General features: G+C 41.8%; 3 protein-coding genes across 7 annotated transcripts; 1 reads left to right on the top strand and 2 right to left on the bottom strand.

Moving 5' to 3' along the window:
• Positions 1-231: 231 nt before the first annotated feature.
• LOC116320645 (mitochondrial folate transporter/carrier) lies at positions 232-5,697 on the top strand. 2 transcript variants are annotated; one of them, XR_005614815.1, is made up of 8 exons: positions 232-676; positions 833-983; positions 1,525-1,610; positions 2,322-2,476; positions 3,834-3,947; positions 4,131-4,276; positions 4,394-4,640; positions 5,616-5,697. XR_005614815.1 is itself a non-coding variant. In XM_031740313.2 (7 exons), exons 1-7 carry the CDS (start codon positions 478-480, stop codon positions 4,518-4,520), a joined length of 978 nt encoding a protein of 325 aa, XP_031596173.1. In that variant the 5' UTR covers positions 232-477; the 3' UTR covers positions 4,521-5,183. The 2 variants fall into 2 exon arrangements, 1 of the variants encoding a protein (XP_031596173.1); XM_031740313.2 differs by lacking the exon at positions 5,616-5,697 and having other exon boundaries at positions 4,394-5,183.
• On the bottom strand, positions 5,105-11,296 carry LOC116320629 (collagen triple helix repeat-containing protein 1). 3 transcript variants are annotated; one of them, XM_031740286.2, is made up of 5 exons: positions 11,053-11,296; positions 10,110-10,187; positions 8,225-8,443; positions 7,916-8,132; positions 5,105-5,750 (listed from the first exon to the last, which is right to left on the bottom strand). In XM_031740286.2, exons 1-5 carry the CDS (start codon positions 11,161-11,163, stop codon positions 5,608-5,610), a joined length of 768 nt encoding a protein of 255 aa, XP_031596146.1. In that variant the 5' UTR covers positions 11,164-11,296; the 3' UTR covers positions 5,105-5,607. The 3 variants fall into 3 exon arrangements, with proteins under 3 accessions (XP_031596146.1, XP_039475332.1, XP_031596147.1); XM_039619398.1 differs by lacking the exon at positions 10,110-10,187 and having other exon boundaries at positions 11,095-11,293; XM_031740287.2 differs by lacking the exon at positions 10,110-10,187 and having other exon boundaries at positions 11,053-11,288.
• A 46-nt stretch (positions 11,297-11,342) lies between these two features.
• fzd6 (frizzled class receptor 6) lies at positions 11,343-23,432 on the bottom strand. 2 transcript variants are annotated; one of them, XM_031740234.2, is made up of 8 exons: positions 23,299-23,432; positions 21,630-22,048; positions 16,520-16,713; positions 15,860-16,436; positions 15,329-15,751; positions 13,962-14,110; positions 13,439-13,837; positions 11,343-13,200 (listed from the first exon to the last, which is right to left on the bottom strand). In XM_031740234.2, the coding sequence occupies exons 2-8, from the start codon at positions 21,813-21,815 to the stop codon at positions 13,035-13,037; spliced, it is 2,094 nt and encodes a 697-aa protein (XP_031596094.1). In that variant the 5' UTR covers positions 21,816-22,048; positions 23,299-23,432; the 3' UTR covers positions 11,343-13,034. The 2 variants fall into 2 exon arrangements, with proteins under 2 accessions (XP_031596094.1, XP_031596097.1); XM_031740237.2 differs by having other exon boundaries at positions 15,332-15,751.
• Positions 23,433-23,492: the final 60 nt, after the last annotated feature.

Genomic DNA, 23,492 nt, shown 5'->3' with positions numbered 1-23,492 from the left:
ATTTATGTGGAAAACGTATATTTTTAATATAGTTAAGTTTTATCAAACATGCCCCCCGAGCCATCATACAAAATATGTTCACGTAAAAAATCCTAACTTTTGTATTAGCAAAATGACTACATAAATACATAAAGCATAAATACTATCTTATTTAACGTGTGAATTATTTTGAATTTTTTAACCGGAAGTACTATTTCAACAACGGGAACTTGTCATTCCTTAATAATAACAGCAAGGTCGAGCACTGGCTCTGCGACTTGACACTTGGAGAGTGCGTTACACCTGTGAGGTACCTCCGCATGTTAGAAACGTGGTGCGTCATTAGCACAGGAGAGATATGAGGAAGCTTTTCCGTCCTCGTACTGTTTGTAAACTCGCCTCAGTTTTATAGAGAGAGTTACATTTTGACACGGTGCGTGCTTGCGGTGTTGTAAACAGTACTAGCCGGTAGGATCTAGCTAGCTACTCAAGTTGCCCATGAGCTCCGCTCCAAATCACGGTCCCGTTTCAGAGACAGGACTGCCCGGCAAACCTGTGTCTGCTGTCTCGTTCGGCGGACGACTACAGAAGGTCTTTAGCCATGTGAGGGTAGAAAACCTGATCGCGGGACTCAGCGGGGGAGTGGTGTCAACGCTCGTGCTTCATCCCCTGGACCTGGTCAAAATCAGGTTTGCAGGTACAAAATGAAAATATGAAATTTTAAAAGTAATTTCCTTACTGTCTGATGTGCCATGCTGCTATGACTTTACTTGATGCTGCTGAGAAACTACTGCCATGATGTGTTTAATTCGTATCATATGACTTCAAGGTCTGTAATGTCTTTTAAATGCAGTAAGTGATGGACTTGAATTAAGACCGAAGTATAGTGGCATGCTGCACTGCATGAAGAGTGTCTGGCAGCAGGAGGGACTGAGAGGACTCTATCAAGGCGTGACACCCAACGTTTGGGGTGCTGGTGCATCTTGGGGCCTCTACTTCTTCTTGTACGTAAGCTATAAGCCTTAAAGAGGACATGAAACACTACACATAAAAGCTAATTTACATCATGGAGCCCTGCTCGCAAAAACTGACATAGGTGTAACACTGTCTGTGAAGCTGGATAAGTGCTTAAAGTTAAAGTTTTAAAAACAGGATTAGCTCCATCTTCTGACTTCATGTCGTTGGTTGGTTGCGGCTAATAGGCTTACATTAGTTTATGTTAGCTTACTAGTGACAGAATCGATAAGTCAGAAGAAAACAAGGACACTGAAACTAAAAATGAGTATAAGGCAATCACTTTTATGCCGCCCCTGGCTGTAACAATGAGTTTTATGTTAAGAAACCGAGGATATACTGTCCACTTTCACTGTCTGTCTCTTTAGCAGTAAGTGGCTGCTTGTTGTTTTGCTAGCTGCACTGAAACTGGAAAATCTAGCTGTTAGCCATAATGTTTGGGATTGTACAGCACTCTATGAATGAAAAAAGCAGCATGTATGACTTTACAACTGCAAGATGTCTTATTGTCCTTGCCCTGTTCCCTCACAGCTACAATGCAATCAAAGGGTACACAAAGGAAGGTCGTCAGGCTGAACTGAGTGCCACAGAACACCTGGTGTCAGCGGCTGAAGCTGGTTAGTACTACCCGTGTTTGAACACTGCCGCACTGCAGAACACCACTCCCCCACCATATAACCAGCACATGGTCAATAACACCAGCTAGATACGACTGCTACAAACGGGTAGTAACTGACAGGGAGTTAGTTACTTCTGGTTCAGGGCAGCCTCAAGTGCTCGTGTGAATGGGGAAAAAAAGGCATTTACAGCCTTTGCAAGGTTTTCATGGGAAATAAATTGAAGAATCCAGTGACAGGGGAAGTTTTATAGCTACCATCAACAGCATAAAAAAATGAAACCAAAACAGATATGTTTTATTGATTTGATCTTGTGATTTATTTATTTATTTTCCCCATCAGGCACTCACATCATTCTAATGAGAATGAGAAGGTTAGAATGATGCTTGGGTGGCATTAAAGTGCACCAGTGCACTCTGTTGCGCTTCTTGTTCACTTTGGTGACATGATCAGCTAATTCCAAACTGTGCTGTGCACAAACAGCTGGGCATTTGTGTGAGATCTCTAGCACAACTTCACATAAGTCTTTTTTTTTTCCTGTACCACTTCAAAGTTTGTGAACTCCTTGGTCCTGTTCTTCATGTCATAGATATTCAGTTATAGTAAATGACTCTTCACTGAGGGGCCTGTGTGCTAATAATCACGGGTCTAATAAAGTAGTAGAAGTCACGTGTGCTTCCTAGTGACCGTTCCTTTCTTGTCCTTGCCTAGGCATCCTCACACTCACCCTTACCAACCCAATCTGGGTGACCAAGACCCGGTTGGTGCTGCAGTACAGTGCTGACCGAAATACCAAGCAGTACAAGGGGATGTTTGATGCTTTGGTTAAGATCTACCGCCATGAAGGAGTGTCTGGACTCTACAAGGTGAGACATGAGTGTGTTGGTGTTCCTTATGATGTAAGATTTCTTGGTTAGCAAGTTTAAACATTTGGGAGGGGTGGCTTAAACTGGGAGATTTTTCTACACCTGTTAATGCCAGAATGTTCTAGTAGTCTTTATTATTTACAAATAATTATTCTCAACTCTTCTTCTTTAACATATTATCCCTGTTGAGTAACACTTGTAGACATGATTTCCTCTTCCGTGCTCCTTTTTGTCTCCCTGGTCCCAGATGGTGAGATTCAATGTAACAAGTTGATAACCCTCGTTTGTGGCAGCTTTTCTGTCACTTGTTTGGTTCTGCTTAAACATGCATACTGTGATTTCATGCATGGCATCTCAGCTTTGTTACTGAAATGGCAAACTAGCAACAATTCCTTAAAGACCTGACAAAAAAATAGTCCACTGTGGTTTTCAGACTACCTGCTGGTGTCAGAGGAGAGACTGTGCTGTTGCTCGCTTAGATAACAACATGGTGTGTTTGTGTGCTTTGGGGATCATTAGGTTTACCACCAAACATTCAGTGGTGATTAGGACTCATATTTCATATCCATATTTTGGGAGTAAGTACACTCATTGTTAAAGAAAGAAACCTCAGCCCTGGTGCAGCTTTTGTTGGTTTGCTCAGTGATGTTCTGGCGTGTTTTCTTTTTGAATTATTTTGCTTTTTTTCGTGTTTCTAAGTGGGGAGACAAATTAATGTGCTCTGAATATCCCCTCAGATCTCACCTTTGCTTATTTTGATAGGAATACTGAAGACCTCGTAGGCGCTGTTGACTTTAATCACCACTAGAGGGCATCAGCTGCCTTTCTAGCTGAAAAACACAACCCATTTATGCAGTAGTAGAGGTTTTAAGCAGTATGTCAGCCTCTTCATTAACAATATTGAATTGTAATTTGCTGTCGGAAACATGATATCTAAAGTTCCAGAGAAAATAGGGCCAAGGGCCCTTAATTTAATTAAGTTCATATAACGCCAAATCACAACAACAGTCACTTCAAGGCTCTTAATATTGTAAGGTATAAACCCTACAGTAAAAACCACAACAATCAGACGATCCCCTATAGCAACCAGTTGGCGACAGTGGGAAGGAAAAACTCCCCTTAACAGAAACCTCCAGCAGAGCCAGGTTCACTAAGGCGAGGGAGACAAGACAAAAGACACACTGTGGAAGAGAGCCAGAGATTAATACTAACTAATGATTAAATGCAGAGGGGTGTATAAACACACAGAGAGCAAAGAGATGGGGAGCCACAGATTTGTGGGCTTTTCAGTGGATAAGTTGCACTGTGGGAATTTGAGTGTCAAGTCAGATCGACTTACAGAGTATGTCTTTAAAAGGGTTATGTTCCCGGTCTGCTCGGCACGTCTCACGGAGCACTGCAGTTCATGGCCTACGAAGAGCTCAAGAGAGACTACAACAAATACAGAAAAGCACATTCAGACGCAAAGCTGGTGAGTCACTAACCATGAGCCACAGACAGGCTGGAAACATTGTTTAATAAAACTCAGCCATAAGGCTTGTAACTTTTGAGTCTAATGAGACAGAGCCCACAGTTGATAACAAGTGACTCATCAGTTTTCCTACACTGCTCTGCTCCCTTCTTCCTCCCTCCATTTATCTGTCTGTGGAAACAGAACCCATTGGAATACATCACAATGGCAGCATTATCCAAAATATTTGCCGTGGCCACAACATACCCATATCAAGTGGTGCGAGCTCGCCTGCAAGACCAGCACAATAGATACAACGGAGTTATTGATGTCGTCAGACGGACGTGGAGGTAAGACACCAATCCGCTCACAGTGGGACCAAGCGTGCCGCCCCCGTCTCAGGCTCTGAGCACAGTTCGAGTGACTGTTATGATTGATGCTTACCATTTTCCCACTTGTCTCCTCAGGAATGAAGGCACCCTTGGTTTCTACAAAGGCATCATCCCCAACTTGATCCGCGTCACCCCAGCCTGTTGCATCACCTTCGTGGTTTACGAGAACGTGTCTCACTTTTTTCTCGGGCAAAATAAATGAGGTTTTAAAAGCAGGGCACGGACTGCCCCGAATGCTGCAAACTCGTGCTGACACGTTGGCGCCGTGCGGAGGAGATGCAGGGGAGGACCGTATTGATCGACAACAAGCTGCCGTCGTCCAGTACGTGTAAATGTGCTGAAGTGAAAATCACTCATGTGCACTGAAAATAAGTGTTGCCAAATGGAGCAGCAACAGTTTTTCTTCTTTTTTTCAATACAACTTTCTGACAGTCTGTGAAAAATGGCAGAGATCTTTCTGTGATTCAGACGCACAATTAAGTTATAGGGAGCATGTCTGTTGCTGTTCACCTTTATGAGGACAATGCTGCTTTAATAGTTGTTGTTTTGTGTTTTTTTTAAATACTGGTAGCGTGAGGGTCTTTTCTAAAGAGGTGAATGACTGAAATATTTCATCATGCAGCAGTCTTGTTTACACTTTATGCTTTCTGGCAACAGAGAGATACAGTCTCAACTATAAAACTATGAAAAACTTCATTATAAACATCAAATTCATGATCGGCTCAGGTTCAGATGTTGCAGGTGTGTGAAATGATTTGCCTGATGAGAGCTTTGAGCCCTCACACATTTTTTTCCCTGACGTTTTTGTCATTGTATCAGCTGTGCTTTATAAGATTTTATTATAAAATCTAAAATGTGCTTTAAATGCAGTCTCAGGCCTGATTCATGTGAATACATTAAACGTTACTTTGTTGCTACACCGACTATAAATAGTGTCAGAAGTGAGAAGTAACATTTCCTTAAAAAAGAAGTGCTTTATTAACAGTAATAATGCATATAAACAGGTCACAGGAGTACAGAGTTTAAAGATACTGTCCATGTCTGTTGCTGTACTCTTAACAGCAGCCACAAGCTGAAAAAGCTACAGTACAAAGTTTATTTCCGGTAGACAGAAAAGTACAGTACTCGTAGGCCTGTCGACGGGTGTAGCATTTAAACAAAACTCAAAAACATTCACGTTCCCATCAGTGACGCCTCAGCAAACCACACCTGATCATTGTGGCGCGTCGGATAACATGCTGTCACACTACCAAAACTAGGTCCCTCCCAATCGTATTGCTTTATTTTCCTTACTTAGGCAATTCCTCTATGATAATCCTGGATACAGAATTCCAGCCTGTGGATGCGTCTCCTCTTGGATAATCAGCGCAGGTCCCCACCCACACCGCCACATCAACCAGCCCTGCTTTGACACCCTCACACAGCCCCTCAACTGCAGAGAGAGAGAGACGGAGAGGGAAAAAAAGAGAAGACGGTGCAAATGAATTTCAGGGAACACCCAAACCGAATGCCGAGACAAGCGGTTTTCTGACACAGTGGTGAAAAAATGGGCCTTTCAGGTTTAAAAACAGAAATAAAAAATAATTAAAACCATGTAAAATCTTTCGTGTCTGCAGTCAACACTATTGTCATGTCTGTGCAGTTAATTTAAGGCTGTTCATTAGCTTAGCTTAACAAAAAGACTGAAGCTGGGGTAGAGCCAGCCTCACTGAAAGTCCCAAAGCAAAAAAGTGATAAATTGTAAGCTGTGGCTTCTTCACTTCCTCAATCAACAATTTGAGGAGCAGAAACTTGATGCTCTCAGCTGATGTTTCAGTATATAACCCCGTATAATAACCCCAGTCTTTTCTTTTTAAAAAAAAAAAATACTTTAACCCTCCAAAACCTGCAGCTGAGACAGGTTGTCCTAACATGTTTGTGGCTGTAAATCTCACACACGTTCTGTGCTGTCTTCAAGCGTAGGGTACATAAATGCATTTAAAAAGCTGTCTTTTTTTAAAAAGGCACATGAATCAAACGCTCTAATACTGTGAATCTGAGAACTGAACTGTTCTACACATCTATACAAGCCCTTTTGGGCACTTTCCAGAAAGAGTCCAGGTGTTCCCCCTTCATCTGTCAGTTTCTGAAAGAACTGGAGCTGCTGTTACTCGCCCAAATCGCAGTAAAGAAGGGGGCTTGGTTTGCCATGTCAGCCTTGGCACATCAGGTCGCAGAAGGCTAATAAACAAGATTTAATGTATTAAAAATACATTAAATGTATTTTTACAAGAAATGGGGGAAACTAGCTGCTGGAGTGTGCACAGTTTTCATTTTAGTGTAAAAAAACAAAAACAAAACATGAATTGGTCTGAAGTACAGCTAAAAATGTAAACTACAAAATCTAAGCGTCCTTATGTCCTTCATGTGAACCACTGGATTTAATTACTGCTTGGACTTTTTTTCTCTTTTTTTGGTGGGAACCAACTGTTTCTAGCAGCAGCAGCAGACTAAACAATGTTCAACAGGAAATTTGTGCCACTCTTCACACAACTGCTTCTCAGGATGTCTGTTGTGAACGGCTCTCTTGAGGTTATTCCTATCTTTCGGTTCTGTCCTCTGACTTGGTTTCTCTAAAAGGTGGATTTTCTTTGAAGACATTCTTCACTAGCTTGACTTTGATGTTTAAAGTTATTGTTCCAGCCAGCATAGTGAGCTGTACAGGCCCAGAGGCAGCAGAAGAGCTCCAAGACATCATGGTGCCACCACCCTGCTTTCACCTTTGGAGCCTCCAATCTAGTGTCACTAATTGGAATAATTGGTAACTCCTGACTCCAACTCTGATGATGCTATCAGCTGAGGGCATGGATGTCAAACCTTTTGATCTTAAGTGAGCCTGACCAGGGGAATTCCCATTTCTGTCAGTGTAAAGAAGTTTAATTGCACATTTGATCCCTAAGATATGTTAAAATAAGAAAAGAAAGTACAGTTTTAACAGGTAATCCTAGTTTTTTTTTTTCTACATGATAAAGAAATGCTTCTGTAATAGAAGAGAGAAACCTGTCAGCACAATTCTTTAGGCTAAGAGTGTAAGAGATGGACATGTTAAATAGAAAATGTTCTTTTTTATATTATGTATCGTTGTTTTGTTTTTTTGTAAAGAAATTTCTACAGTTGACTGTGAAATTTTTAAAAAAATCTATTACTTAATGACTTTGGTGTAGCATGAATGGCCATGGGGGAGGTCTTTATCAGTACTGATAAACCTGTAAAACTTGTGAAAATACAGTTAAAAGTCCAAAACTTTTGCCTTACTTCACATTTTCCAAAGCTGTCCAATAGGACCAGATTTGAGTCTTCGCTGGGCTGATTTTGGCTCCTGGGCCTTATGTTTGACACTCTTGGCTTAGGGGTTTATTGCTTTTCCTAACATTTCAACATGAACGAAAAGAGTGCAACTATTCATGCGTTATGAGCTAAAATATTTTGCGCTTCTTCATAATTAGGACTTGGATGAAGACCTGACATTAATACAGGAAATTCCACTTAATGTTTCTTTCCATAGCATTACTAGCACTGTGAGGTGGGAACAAGTATTGTGCAGAGTCTGTGTCGTACCTGAGGAAGTTCTGTGGATGTTGATGGTTGAGTTGAGCTCGGGACTGCCTTGGTCTAAGTAAATAATTGACTCTATGGGCAGTGGTCCTGTGCACTCCGCTCCGTTGAAGGTGAAGTACCACCTCTGGCAGCATGCGCTCTTACACTTGAGTCTGAGGGAGCCACTGAAGAGGACTCTGAGGGCGCTGTCAGAGCGCAGCTTGGTGAACGTGCAGTCCTGCAACGCAGAATGGAGCATAACTGTGTGTGTATAACATGTAATTGTGATGTAATTGTCCACATTCCCCACAGATACAGTGAGATACTTACAGCCACTTTACCCAGATCGATCCCGTAGTTCAGCGAGTTCCAGGCACACTGCTTGTAGTTGGGTTTCCAGGGTTCCTCAAAAACTTCAGTAACGCATTCTCCTTTCTCGCCTTTCAGTCCATCGCGGCCTGGGATACCAGGTGTCCCAGGAATGCCGTTGGCCCCAGGGTTACCGTCTCTTCCAGCGGTGCCTGCTGGACCCTGCAGGCAGCTACCATACTGAAAAAAGAAACAAGGAGAAGAGGACATAGTGGTGGAAGCTCATAGTAAAACAAAGCCATACAACAACAACGTGACAACAACAGAATCTATTGTTATCAGACTTCCTGTTTTAAGACTGTCTTTCTTCCAGTGAGGTTAAATCCTCACTGGAAGAAAGTATAAACTGCATGCACCACAGACACCTAAATGCTGCCATCCATCCAACCATCACACACAAGGAGCCAGATTACACATCACACAAACAATTGTGCTGAAGGAAGTGCAAAAAGCCGTGTTATCCAAATCAAGCCAAAGCAACACGACCAGCAACCATGAAGCCGCCGAGCAAGCAAAACACAGCTCTGCTGTTAATGAGGAACTGAAGGCTCGGCAGTGGCCTAAATTAGTGGCTGTCTGGCCACTCATCCCTTAATGTGATTCATTGTCCCGTTGAACCTTCTGCTATGTTTAAACAGACGCAGCATCCTACTCAGGCTGACTCAAACCCACGCAGACACACACACAGAGACGGGGGGGCGCTTGCCAAGCCTTACCACATGCAAATATAGACACAATGAGGATCTAAATAGATCTGCCTAACGTGATCCTCAAAGGGACGCTCTGACCAGTAGATTGCAGTGTGTCGTGTAGGTTCAAGCTTTTTTTAGGTGGAGGTGGCTTTTCATTTGTAAGCAATTAGGGACACAAGTTGACATACAGAAATGTCTCTTCGCCCTTAAAAGCATGAAAGCCGAAAGCATTTTGCAGATTTTTGGAAGGTCATTGTTGCCCTTTTGTTCATGCATCTGTGAAGTAGTTATGGAGAGTAGGAGGGGGGCATGTGTCCAAAAGGCATTAGGGCAAGAAAAAAAAAGCAGAGGAGGAGAACAAAGAGCTTTTACACCAGCCAGCTTCAACATCTTAACCAGACTTGAATCTCTGGGGTGAAGTTAAAAAAAAAAAGTATTTCAGATGATGTACATCTGAAAAATGCCTGAAAGTTAGAGAGTCAGAGCATTTAATGTCAGCTGCTGTGAAACAGATGGTCCAGTGTCTGTTTTAGCCATTACGCGGCTAACACTGGAGCAACCTGGAGATGTGAGACCTGACATCATCTGTATAGAAGTCTGGGAAGTGTCTGATGACACCAGTAGATTGTGGGTTTGTATGCATGAAACTAAATAAAGCTGGAAGCATGGCTTTCATGCAACTTGGCAAAATTAGGTGGCAAAACGTGGAAACGATCCAAGGACTCCCCATTAGTCTTAGAGTTGGGTAGATATTCCAGTAAGGAAAAAGTCTTGGTGTTTTACTAAGATTTTTGGAGAGCTTTCAAAGCAGAGTAATGAATGGATCTTCTGTCCACTTAGCCACACAGCTGACTTTTATATTAGCTCCCAGTCTGCTCTTTCTATAGTGGTGCTGGCTGCCTGCATGAATTACACTCCAGCCCTGCTGAATATTAGTCGCCTACAGTCTGCTACTGTAACTGGAAAACTAAAAGGCTGCAATTGCCCCAAAGAGCTGAGGAATCAGGAGCATTTTATGCGTTAGTCAACACAGAAGCAGGGCCTGAAGCTCTCCTGGAGCATGCAGAGCGGAGCGTGGGTATAATGCTCAGCTTTGAGCGATTTTTAGATTGAAAGGAAGCCGATGAGATGCAAAGCAGTATTTTCGTGATTACCATGTTGGCCAAGTAAGCAGATCTTTCTTCTCCAGAGTGTCTAGTGCAGTTGGGTTTTTCGGCATCGTTTCCAGTGCACTAGACACAGATGGTGACATAAGTTTTTTTTTTCCTTTCTTCTTTTTTTAAATTAAATCACTGTGGTCACGGTTGTGGAATATTAAAGAGCAACTGCTTGGGCGGGCTCGACAGGGTCCAGAAAAATAAACACTAGTTTCATTTCTGTTTGATTCCTAAAAGATTCGACATCTGTGTGTCCAGTTGGTTCCTTCAATCACTAAACAGATGCATCATTGAGGGTTATGAAATGCATAAACAATGTAAGATTGATAGGTATCGTGGGACTGTGAAATTAAACAGCTGAACTCTGCCTTGGGTACTGTTAAAAATATCATATTACCCAGCTTTAAACGTACATTCAAGTTTTTTGCCCAAATTGTACCCACTTATAAACTATTCAAACAGTCGGATGGATAACAAAGGCAAGCAAACAGTATGAGGCAGACCACAACTTCCTGTTTAGTCCCCCCCTTATGTCCACTCAGTCGTGGAGGACAGCCAGATCTGGTCTGGAGTATAATAGAAAAGCAGCTGATTGTATAACAGCTACAAAAGTGGGATTTGCTGCTGTCCACACTATTCTACATGTGGATAAATCTTTATTCTTTAAAAGTAGCAATGCATAGCGCTAGAAAAAAGAAGCCCAGAATGAGTTGGAAAAATAGGCAAAATAGTCAGTGGATGTTAAATGGGATGCACTGAAAAACAACAAAATGACGGTAAAGCTGAGTGTAATAATTACATGTTGACGTGAGCCTTTTTTTTTTCTCTCTCCCAGAGTTATAATGCCACAAAACCTGTCCACTCCTCTCCTGCCACATGTCTACTTATTTTGGAAGCTGTCGTTAACGGCTACACGGTAATCTTATCTAACCCCTTTTACCTTGTCGGCGTCAGGATCCTTTCGGTAGCCTCTGCTTCTCACCTTTTCCACCGCATAAAGAGGCAAAGCCAGGCAGGCGAGCAGCAGCAGGCGGACAGCGAGAGGAGACATCACGCGTGCGACAGAGACGACCGACTACCGTGCGCTCTGCGCGACTCCAGCCGGTTATAGCCCAGAGGGCTGGACCAGGAGAGGGGGAAAGAGCCAGTCACCTCACTGAAACGCACTCTAAGGAAAACATCCATGTGAGAGTAACGTTAGGGTTAATAACTGACGCACACACAGTCACATTCATTTCCATGTTTAATTGAACATTTTATCAAAATGAAACAACAATGGTAGAAAATTGTATTGAAAAGTAAAAAAGAAAGAAAGAAAAAAAAAACAGTTCACAAAAATGCTTGGAGTACTGATAAGACTATAGTAGAGCTACATACGTCATAAGAAAGACCCTCATCCACATGTCAGAATAGGAACATAACATAGAAAACATACAAGATTCCCTTTTAGTGTTACTGGAACTGTCCTTTGACTCCCAAATAAATCTAAGTGAACTGAGGGGTAGCTCAGTCCCTTACACAGCACACAGACAGCACAGTAAGGCACTCCTAATGAATCACAGATGTTGTTCTGGAGGGACCTGAAGTAGAGATGCTGCATGTGGTCTTTTTTAAAATTTAACATAAATGATCCCAAAACTAATCTTTCTATTCATTTATGACAACTTAGTAATCAGTGGATCATGCTACTAATGACAAATAGTGCAAAACTTGTTTTGTTTCCTCGATTTCACACACTGTTGATACTATAGGGATATCGTGATAACTATATATAACCCTGGTATCAGAAAATGAAATATCATGATTATGGTTTTACAGAAATAAAACATTCCCCCACCATGTCCATGCACTTGTACTTTCAGTTTAAATGCACGTTCCAATCTTAATTTCTGCCTTTAAGTTTTAAAAAAACATGAACTCATGCATTAGATTTTCAATCATTTCCAACTAATCAATTTAGCAAAAAACTGAACTTAAAGGTGCTCTTTCATTAATATTCCAAATGAGAAAAGTAACACAGTAATCAAAAGTAAAGATGAACTTGATTGATGGTATTACTGAAATAAGTCAAGTTCATTTTGTTCATTTTCTGCTGATATTTCAATGATGTAATAGATTTCTCTAGCCAGAGTAACTATGAAGTAAAACTCAGATATCATGACAAGATTAAGCAAAAATACATTCTTTTAGAAAGCTTCAAAGCTGTATTTCACCAAAATTCACAGCTTTGAAGACAGTTCAGCACAGCATGCATTTCTGTAACAAAAACATGGAGAAATGACCAGAAAATGGAAAAATATATGTCTCTTTTAAGAAAAGTATTCAAAATAAAATCACAAGTTCTCTGAAAATCAGCTATATCAAGTTTAAGAGTACGCCTCAAAGGAGTGACACACAGTGTGTTTTACAGGATGACGTTTTAAGAACAATAGGACATTTAAAGACACTTTATCACAGGAAGACTTTCCTTGGATTCGATGTTTGGCAATATTTTCACCGTAACAATTAAACTCTCAGTGTGGCGACTAGTCCAGTGAACGACTAAATATATGAGATATAAAAAAAGAGAATATTTACATAAATATTGCAATCGTGCATATATGCCACTGAAATCGCAAGTTATAAAACAGCAGACCCAATGCATGTAGCTGTGCTGCTGCAACATTCAGGTCAAACACTGAGTAAAGCTGGAAGACAAAGTCATGACTTAAACAGACTAAATCGTCAAACACCGTTAGATGTGGGCTAACCCTCAGAACATCTGAAATACAAGTTATGTTCTGTTTCCATTCAGTCACTCCAGTGTATTCAATAGAATCCCACAATGGGAACAACAACTAGCATCATGCATGACTCCCATGTGACTGGTGTCATGGATGGATGGATGGATGGATGAGCAGACAAATTTAAAGGTCAGATATCTCAGCAGCTGCTGTCCTTTGGGTCCTTGCTCTCCTCAGGCACCTGGAGCACCATCTGGTGGCTGGAGTCTTGGAGGCTGCTGGTGTGTGCTGGGTTTAAAGCTGAAAGCTGTTGCTTCTCACAGGGAATGTGCCTGACCTCTGATAGCTCGCTCCTTGGAGTTGCCCTAAACCAGCCAGGACACATCACAGATTACTGCTGGTTAATGCTTGTCTGGTGTTACAGTGCAGGATAGACTGGGGCCACAGTAAGTTATTCAAGCATTATAAATTCGACTCTAACAACAGAGAGGCATAAAGCAGCCATGTAAAATACATAATGCAGTAAAAAATGTAAGGAACTGTACATATACAATCAATTTTTTTAACATTTCAAAAATGGCATCTCACACCTCTCCTACTTACCTCCCATCTGGCACTCTGTGCAAGCTCTCTGAGCGACTGCTGACTTTACTGGAGCTCCCCGTTTTGCTGCGTCTCTCCCCCCCATCCCTCTCCCTATCTCTCTCCCCTCTCCTCGAGCTTCGACTGGAGGTGCCTCGGTCCAGGTGTTCCCTGGCTGAGGTCTCAGACAGCGAACCTTGCATGTGGGGCTCATGGTTGCCTAAGGCAGAGGTGCCTTGATTGCTGGTGGTGGAGACACTGGTGGGTGTGACTCCGGTACTCGTGCCCATGGACTTGGAGATGACCTTGAGTTTGTGGGAGCTGGGTTTGTAGTGCTTCTTCTTGTGCTGAACCCGGCTGTTGTGCTTTAGGAAGAACTCGCAGGACTCCTGGAGCACCCGACGGCTCTCGCTGATGGGGCTGTGGGTCACATGACATGGGATTAAACACATAACAGTTGATCTAGAATACTGTATTCTCACTCCATCAGTGACTGTGTGAAAGATCTTCCACGTGTTTTGCTGTGGTCAGAGTTGTGTCTTACTCTTTATTGCGGGTCCTGTTGAAAAAGTAGGCCCACTCAGAGCAGGTCTTCTTACTGCTGACCCAGAATACTGCAGATATGCCAACCACCAATGTCATCAAGTATTTTACCAGAAACAGGGAGAGGTCAGGGCGTTCATGATCTGTGGTCTAAAACAGAGACAAACTCAATGGTAATGAGATCCTTGTGATTTAGAGCAACTGGTTAAATAAAAAAAAAAAAAAATCTAATTTCTTACTTAAGACAAAGTCAAGCATTTCCAGTGTAGGCATCAGGTACTGACTGTCAAAACAAAACTAAGCTATTTCCCACTGCAGCGCTTAAGAGCTCATGTATTATATCTTCCACATACCATACAGATATCCACTGATGTATAATTCTTGCACTACTAAAGCACTTCCAATCAATTTGGACCACACCATTAAATCACTGAACACAGGCACTACATGCTGTATGAAACAACGACAGGACAAAGATCTGGCCACTGAAATATCTGAAGGTGTGCGGCAGACTGCTTGGGAAATACAGTCGTCCTCCACCAGTTCCTGAGCTTGGAGAGACTCCTGTTGGAAAACCTTGAATTTTGGTCGCTCCTAAACAGAAGTCAGAACAAACTGGTGCTCAACTGGCTTGATGGAGGAAAAAATGGTTAATAATGTCCATATGTTTTGGACTTGCACCTTTATGTTTTTGGGATTTGTGGGAATTATTTCTAAAGTCTTTTGCTTTAATGTTTGCAGAAGTTTGACATTACTTTATGTTGGATACACCCCCATTACAAGGTGCTGTGTTAGTGTTAATATTGTCAAACATATCCAGAGACAGATGACATATTGTATACGGCTCCAAAGAGAATTGTGAGAATAAAGGAGGGAGACATGGTGTGCTTATTTGGCTCTTGAGACAAACTGATGATGCCAATTTTTTCCCCCCATCGTCTCTTTTAAAAATTATAACCCTGCACTAAATTGTGATTCATATAAACACCTCTTTTTCTTTGTTTTTTATTTTTATTTATTTTAATGTGGAAAAATTATATTTAATAAATTAAAGAAAGCTCAAGTATTCTGCACTACATTTTTGAGGTACTGCAGCTTCTAAGACGTTTATAGAATGGCATGTACTGCTGTCTGTTATTTCCACACTGATCTGTCATAACAGTCTTGACTTTGGAATCCCTGTACTCTGCAGGACATTATAGATATTTAATAATTGCCATTTTTAAATAGATGAGCCATTTGGATCCTTTTGAGCCCTGATCAGTTTTATGAAATTTTTACTGTGCTTTGGTTTTGCCCTTTTTCAGCAGTCTAAAAAAGCTTGTCCTAAATTTTCACGCCATCTTTACTGAATGAATAAGTAACAACAACCTGGTTTAAGCAGGGGATGCTATACTCCTGGCAGCGGTCGTTTATCCAGGTGTTCTCCCAGCTGCTGCGGTGGCTCTGTTCGTAGGTGTAGCATGCTAGCAGGGTGACCAGCGGGACCAGGTAGAGGCAGCTGAACACGCCGATGCGAATCATGAATTTCTTAAGCTTCTCCTGGTTGCGCTCGTCGTGCTGGATGACCTGACGGACGTGATTCAGAGAAACGATACCTGCCAGGATGAGGAAGAGGCCGACTATGACGCCCACGCACAGTGGCGCCAGTACAAAGTAGCGCAGTGCATCCAGGTCGTAGAGCCCCACAAAACAGACACCGCTGATGTTGTCTCCTTCAACTTTGTTCAGAGCCAGCAGCATGACAGTGAGTGCCCCAGGGATCCCCCAGGCAGCAGAGTGGAACCACACCTTAGACAAAATAAAAATATTGACTGAGCTGTAACTGCACATATTTCCTTGTTGTGTCTGCTTCCTATTTGCTACTAGGAAACAAACCTAAATACTTAAGAACCTTACCGCTTTCTTCTCAATGGCCTCACAGCTCCACTTGGGGCCGGCTGCCAGGAACCAGGTGATGGTGAGTATAACCCACCAGACGATACCGGCGATGGAGAAGAAGTAGAGGAGCATAAAAAGTAGAGTGCAGCCTTTGCTCTGAGAGCCCAGCACCACTGTGTCAACCCCAGCAGGATGGGCCGCTTTGATGCAGGCTGCATTGTTTCCCAGCAGGAAGCCGATGAAGTATATGAGTGAGACAAAGCTATAGCACACAGCATAGAAGATTATGGGCCGCTCTGGGTAACGGAAGCGTTTGACGTCAATAAGGAACGTGAGGAAGGTGAAGAGTGTGGCGCCCAGGCAGATGATGGAGCACACACCGATGAAGCTCTTTGCAAATTCTATGTCGTGGGGTTTGAAGTACATGTTGGAGCAAGGTGGAGCACAGTCCTGGGCGCCTAGGAATGATGAGCCATGACCTGGCTTGGTCTTTAGCTGCAATGGGCACCAGAAGCCCAGCTCTCTCTTAGCTGATGAGGAGATTGCTGGGGTGGTTAAAGGAACTGGAGAACCATGCACACTGCAAGGGTCCAATCTAGAGCATAAATAACAATATAACAGGATAAGTGCCTCAACATGAATTGTGAGTAATGAAACCGGGAAGGGATATTTTCTTACTTTTCACACATTTCAGGAGGCCAGGGGACATCAAAGGTGTGGATGTTCTTCTCACAGTCGGACCGAACAGCCTTGCACTGCTCCCTGCAGGGGTGGATCACCTTGTTCTCCTCGGTGCATGCTGGGATAAAGATTTGGCACAGGAAGTGGTGGACATCTGGAGAGCACTTCAGGTTTATCAGGGGCATAAATGGCTGAAATTGAAGAGAATAAACATACTATATTAAAAATCGGTTTTCCATTATAACAACTATTATTGCATTCTGTTCTTCCATTAAGTTTAGATGCAAGTTACATCACCTGAGAACTTTGAATATACTGATAAATCTGAAGGCTTGACAGCCCTACTTGTGACATGAACACTCACATGTGCGCGCATGAGTTATATAGCATTCCCTAAAGAAACCTTTGAAGTAGCTTAAATCTAAATGCAATTTTCCAGCAATAACTTTTCTTTGAAGAGCTTCCAAAGCATTTTCATGATGTTAAAGCTATGTACAGTCTGCCTACACTGATGAATCCAGTGTTTCCACAGACTGTGCTGTGCTGGGGGAGTAGGTGCAGGTAGCAGTCTGCACAGTTTGAGGTTTTTAAACATTTTCCTCTGAAAAATAGACAGACAGTAACCTGTAAGATTCTGAAATTAATTTTGTAAATGCAACTGGAAAAGAGGCATAAATGTAATGGTTTTACTTGTGTGAGTTATAAGTGCAGTCTGCGTGACTGGGCATTGTAATATAATAAGCGCTGAGATTACAAATGATCAGGGTAGCAAAAGCGGGTGAAAATATTTATGCTACATAAGCAACAGTACACTATAGTAACACACAAAACTGTCCATTCATTGGCCGGAAACCATGACCAACCAGAGCACTGGAAGGGGGAGTATAGGTGGCAGGAAATGAGTGTGCGGACATTTGGAAACAAACAGGGACAGGCCAAGAAGGCTGGAATGCACAGAGCTGTTCATGGGAAGGTTGCTGAGGATATGTGTGGAGGACAGCCTTATTATTTTTGGATCGACACCAGCTACATCACTTGGAGTAATATGCATGTTCAACACATAACCAGTCAATAGTGACAGGCATGCATTAGCACAGACTAAGTGTGTTGTGCTGTGTTGTATTGTGTGTGTTCCAGAGTACTCCACACTCTTGACCTCATCACTGGATAGCTTGCTGTAAATCTAAACTGCCGATATGTGCAAAGAAAATCCACACGACCACACTTGAGCATATTGCACTAGTTGATGTTTTCTCTTCTCTACTTTTTCTGGCTCCAGGCCCACATTTCTGGGCCCTGGGCTTGCCCCCTCAGACAGTAAGCGTCCTTGTTTCTCTCCTCTGGAGGTCCTGGACTTGAGGCTCCTCGTGGCTGAACAATCTGACCTTTATTTTCTTTAGAGCACTTACTGTAAAAACTGCCCTCATTTCAAAAACCTTCAAACAGGATCAGCTGCAAAATCTGAGCTCCTTTGCAGAAAATTTCTGCACAATGTACTTTAAGTATTAAGTGAAGTTTTTTGTTTTTTAAAAAGATGACTCTTACTTTTCAAAGTTTTACTCAAACTTTCAAGGCCCCCGAGTGTCCATTATAGTGTGTCAGTTTGTCTTTCCATTCTCTCTATATTCTAACACTTCAAAGTTTTTGCTCTTTCCAAAGCTGGCAAACACTGGTGGAAGGGCGGGAAAAGGTTAGCCCTCCTCCGGAAAATCCTACTGATAGGCTGGCCTGTGCCCAGAATAAAGCAGAAACCTGCCTGATTCCAACGTCAGAGCTTTGTGATAAATCATTGCACATGTTCAAAGCGGGCTATGTTTAGTATTAAACGTTGAATGAAGGCCAGAGAGTGTAAGCCTGTCACCTGGGAGACAGGACTGCGGAGGTAGGACCGTGTGTGTGTGTGTTGGGGGGGTTATTAACAGACAGAGGATACTCCTTGTGGTATGCACAGCAGGCTTTGTGTGCGACTGGGTGTGTCCCTCCCCTTCCTCCAGAAATCAAAGGGCCCTCACAACAAAGTCACTGAAGTTGCCCGTGGCCAAGGTTGCCATGAAATAAGAAGCTGATACCTTTGCCAGATGCCACACAAAAGACTCCTACAGATCATGCTCAACACTCCACACCAAATGTGTGTAACCCAAACCTTCAGGAATGCCAGGAGACAGGATGCAACAGCTAGAGAAACAACATTTCTGCTGAGGATATGTGCAAGACAACAAATGGTCTTAAAGCACATTAGCCAAAGTGTCACAGGGTTGACGGAGCAAAGCTGAAACACCAGTTACACAAACTTAGACTTTAGTCACTGCAAAGGGTGGTGATTAAAGAGAAAACCCTACTAGTCTGAAGAGAAGTTAAATTTAAGATTAAAATTCTCTAAATCTGAGCAGATATTAAGCATATTTTTCCACTATGAAAAAGAAGACTGATTTCTGTATTCTATGCGTGGAAGAAAATTTTAAACTCCAGGGTGTATATCTCTAATTACACCAGTTCAGTGTCATTTGAGAGTTACTGTTGCTAAGAGATGGTCTACTGACTTCTGTTGTGTAATACTGACTGGAGCACATAATAGCCCAGTACAGTCTATAAACCTTTATACAAGAGCACAGCTTATAGGTGCTTCTACATATACAGCTAGACTTGTTAGCTTGTGTTAGATTTTTCCTAACTTGTTGATGCCAACAAATGACCAGACAGTCACATCACAATAACAGGTCCTTGAACTCAACCCAAATGTTACCCAATGATCCGAATCATGACCTGAATTTACACAATAAAGAGACAGGAGATTTTCCCGTGAGCTGAGAAAAATCAGAGTTCAGGTATTCTATTAGTCTATTTGATGAAGGAAAATAATAAAGTCACAGTAAAAAAAAAAAAAAAAAAAGGATTTTATCTTTATCTTCCCTTTCCTTTCTGCAGTTTCAAATGATGAAGACAGAATTTTGGAGAAATGAAAAAAAAACCAACCTAACATCAAACATATATATGATTGTGCTTTCTGTTATAATTGTACACTTATTCTGTTGAACACAAATACAATTAAGTCATTTTTCTTCCTGAATCAAGATTATATACTGAATTAATCTGGATATTTTGAGCCAATCTTGTTATTGACTTTTAAAAAGTTCGAAAACCTTGATAACATGTTTGTGTATGGTATTTTAAACATACCTGAAAAATGCCGATAATAATGTTCCAAAACTGATAAAGGCATTTCTTACATAAGGATAAATTAACTTAGCTTGGATTCGGATTACATGCCTCATTTCAACCATTCATCAGCCATCCAGGTGTTAGTCAGAACATCACCCACTGATTGGATGGAAAAGTGGTCACGCAATAACAGTCAATCCCAAGACCAAATGCACCCCATAGCCACCCATACTTACATGCAATTGCATGAGTGAGTGCAAATGAAGAAAAAAAACCCTAAACTGACTTAGCTTACCAGAAGATCAACAAGAAACCCACAAATTGCAAAAGTAATGAGCTGAAAAATGTTGATTATCCTAAAAAAGAAAGCTGCCTCTCAGCTTAGTGTGCAGAATTAGCTGTTGGCTCCACTGATCGGCTCAGAGCCTGGATTTTCTGATAAATACCGTTCCAAGTTTACTGTGTGTTGATGGCTATTTCACATCCTTCCATTTCTATTGCATTTTTACCTCTTTAGCAAAGCCCAGTGGAAATCTTATAGCTGCCAGGGAGAATGGAGTTTTTGGATTTCTACTTGTTATTAAGTACTTTCTGTTTGGTGTTGCTGCTGCAGGCTTTCGATTATTGTTAGGGTGAGTCTGAGCTGATTTCCTGTAAAGTAAACTGTGAATCTTAGCTCTGGTGATATTGAATGTTTAATCCCTATTAAGCTTCATTGTTGTTCTATTATAGATACCTTATTATAGTGATAAGCTCCGTTTTGTATAGCTTACATTCTGGTTCATGCCTTGTGTATTTGTAGTTGTAATAATATTCTTCCCTGTGTTTTTCTTTGTCTCATTTCTGTATTTGTGGTTTGTGTTTTCTTGTCTTGTAGAACTTTAAGTCTGCTTTGGTTATTTCCTATTTAGCTTTGACGGTTTATTTTCTTCACGTCCTGTGTGTTGCTTCCTGACGGTCTCCTCCAGGTTGTGCTCAGCTGTGTGTAATTACTTACACTTGTGTCTCGTCTCCCTCCTGTCTGATATTCCCTAATCAGCCTCCAGAACAAAAATCGTAGTGCCCTTCTCTTTGTTGTTTTATCTGCTTAGTTCTGTGCACATTTCTGGGAAATGACTGTGGATGCACCTGTTTTGCTCCCCATCTGGCCTCTTGTTTTTTTGATTTTTGGACTTTGGTTTTGGACTTAGTCAGTGATTAAAGCTTGTGACACATTTTTGTTATAACTAAGAATGTTCTTCTTTCTTAACTTCTTTTTCTTGTAAGAGGAACCCTAAGCAGAGCCTTCTTCTACCGCAAAGGTTTTTAAAAGCTTCCCTTTAAAATTTAAGTGGACAGATTCACAGTTTAATCACTAGCTATTTCTTTTTAAGATGCGATTTGTGGACAAATTGTGGCTGGTAAATACTGTGTGTCAGTTGAAGTCCATTACAAAATGGTAATTATAGTTCAATCAATATGTGCTTCAGTATGGGCTGAGAGACACCGTCAATTAGTAACCGGAGCCACAAACAGCGCTGATGGCACTAATAATGGCAATTATATGGACATGATATTCATCATCGCTGAATGTGGCCTGAAGTATAATTTCCAATTATAAGGAGAGGAAGCGTTTTTTTCAGCGTTCCATGGAAACCAAGACTGATGAGAACCTTTGAGGTGGATCAGAGGCTGCATGCATAAGTCAATAAACTCTGCATTAGCCCAATATACACTTTGAACAAATTCAGCCTAATTTTACATTAATTTTACTAGAATTTAAAATAAGTTCTGTGGGGTTGAATCATTTTTGACAATTGTTCACATACTTAGCTTGCTTGGCCCGCCCAATCTATAAAACACTGGACCTTTAAATAAAAATTAATGTCACTGTATGCTTCACAGTTGCACGATGCATAGGCATACAGATTTCTACAGATAAATGTTGTGTAATATTACGAGGGCTCACCTGCATGCGGTTGTATGCGATATCCTGATCATAGTGGCCCATCATGTTGGGGAAGAAGGTCATGTTGTAGGACGTCTCCAAGCACCGATGCACTTTGATAGGCTCACACGTAAACAGGCTGTGGGCATAACAGCTTCCCACCCACATCAGTGCCAGGCACACCCACAGTGGTCCTGGCATCAGCATTGTAATGAGTGAGTAGGAGTGGGCGTGTGCACGGTTCTTTTTTGTGTTTGTATAAACTAATTTGAGTTTCTTTTTAACTGCGTGTGAGGATGTCTTGGCCTGGTTCAGACTGTCATCCGTGTATCATTCCTCCCAGGGACATCTCAGTGGAGCTGGTGGGCGCTGCAGCAGGTAGAATTTTCTCATGGTGAGTCAGCAAGTGCCTACAGGCCACAGATAGGAATTCCACATCCCTGAAAAGAAGGTACTTATTGTGACACAGGTTTATATTTTCAGACACACAGAGAAGTGGACACACAAACCAAATTTTCAGCAAGATATCCCTTCAAAAATCCCAGTTAGGAGGTTTTTCTTTTTCAATAGTACCATATTTACTGCACAATTTCAGTTTTGGGAAAACAACCTGGCATGCATTGTTCCGTCACTTAAAAAATAAACACATTTTCATGATTTCAGTGCATCCTTACAAGTCCCTTGAGGTCTTAAAATCTTAAGTTTGGGAAGCACTCCTTAGAGACTCCTCAGTCAGATGGAATCAAGCTACCAAAATCCAGTCAATCCCCACGCAGGCTTCGAGTGCATGCTTTTTACACAGGGTGGGGAATGCGCAAGATCCATGCTGATTCAGAAGAATGAGTCTCGGCTTGTTGATGCACATTAAACTTCACATTAAAGTGTCAGAGTTCCACATACACACTTGGTTTACGAGCCACTGAGAAACCTGAACGGCAGACAGCCTGCTGTACTTTCCCACTGATGTTTTGCCTTTCATAAAAACAGAGTATGTGTAGGTTTAGGCTTGTTCCTGGTGACCTAACAAGGGACCCACAAATTATGCATTTATTTGATATAACTTCTGGTTATATTATGAATATTAACAATTTGAGCAAGGGTAGCTTTGGAGCAGTTTACACAGAATTCTTGTCCCTTGAGACTAAAGAGAGACATTGTTTATATAGGTACTCGTCCCTCTGATGATTATCTTATCACTGATGATAAGCGCTTAATATTACCGCATCCCTTTTTCTACTTACAACAAAATTCAGCAGTTCTCAAAGTACAGCATGCAGTCAAGGAGGTTCATAGTGCTAAAGTAGCTAAAAAGTAATTTACGCTTAATAAGCCCTTTGGTTAGCATATTAGCGATATACCAGGAATAGTTAGCAGGGTAAATATTTGACACGTTCCACCAACACTTCGACATACCATGGAGACATGGCTACAAACAGACATAATAAGTTGCTATTACTGTTCAATTACTTTGCATATGTCAAAGCTAATTACGTTTTAAATCAGTACGCGAGTCCACGGCGGCCAGGAAAGCCGTTTGTTTCCCCGTAAATGACACACCAGCTGTGGGGAGACAGTGCAGTCAACATCCCTGCCTCGGTCGCTGCCATGGGACAGGGGGCCGAAACAACTTCGCCACAACAAAGCAGAAAGAACCTATGAGAGGGTAAAAATGCGAAACACAAAAACTTACCCCCAAATACCCAAGAGTTAGTGACACTGCTGACTTTATGAATAGTTACTGGATCTGCCCGGTGAGGAATTTGGTAGCGTGTTTCCTGAGATAAGCTCCCGCACCTTCCCACCAACTATTCCCGTCCGGCTGCTCTAAACTAAAAGATGCTTTCAGGTGCAATTGGAAATATGAAGTGTTTTTTTTTTTAAGTT

The sequence above is a fragment of the Oreochromis aureus genome, linkage group 11 (assembly GCF_013358895.1).
Source record: "Oreochromis aureus strain Israel breed Guangdong linkage group 11, ZZ_aureus, whole genome shotgun sequence".
NCBI lineage: Eukaryota > Metazoa > Chordata > Actinopteri > Cichliformes > Cichlidae > Oreochromis > Oreochromis aureus.
This window is presented reverse-complemented; position numbering and strand designations above follow the sequence as displayed.

Bases quoted from the DNA above. Each gene is read 5' to 3' on its own strand.
- LOC116320645 (XM_031740313.2), top strand. From the start codon at position 478: ATGAGCTCCGCTCCAAATCACGGTCCCGTTTCAGAGACAGGACTGCCC. The intron at 677-832 runs GTACAAAATGAA...TTTTAAATGCAG, and splicing joins GGTCAAAATCAGGTTTGCAG to TAAGTGATGGACTTGAATTA. The intron at 4,277-4,393 runs GTAAGACACCAA...TTGTCTCCTCAG, and splicing joins GTCGTCAGACGGACGTGGAG to GAATGAAGGCACCCTTGGTT.
- LOC116320629 (XM_031740286.2), bottom strand. From the start codon at position 11,163: ATGTCTCCTCTCGCTGTCCGCCTGCTGCTGCTCGCCTGCCTGGCTTTG. The intron at 8,444-10,109 runs GTAATCACGAAA...TTCTTTTTTCAG, and splicing joins CTGCTTACTTGGCCAACATG to TATGGTAGCTGCCTGCAGGG. The intron at 5,751-7,915 runs GTACGACACAGA...CTCTCTCTGCAG, and splicing joins CATCCACAGAACTTCCTCAG to TTGAGGGGCTGTGTGAGGGT.
- fzd6 (XM_031740234.2), bottom strand. From the start codon at position 21,815: ATGCTGATGCCAGGACCACTGTGGGTGTGCCTGGCACTGATGTGGGTG. The intron at 16,714-21,629 runs GTGAGCCCTCGT...CTTCAATTTCAG, and splicing joins TCGCATACAACCGCATGCAG to CCATTTATGCCCCTGATAAA. The intron at 13,201-13,438 runs GTAAGTAGGAGA...TGGCTGGTTTAG, and splicing joins CACAGAGTGCCAGATGGGAG to GGCAACTCCAAGGAGCGAGC.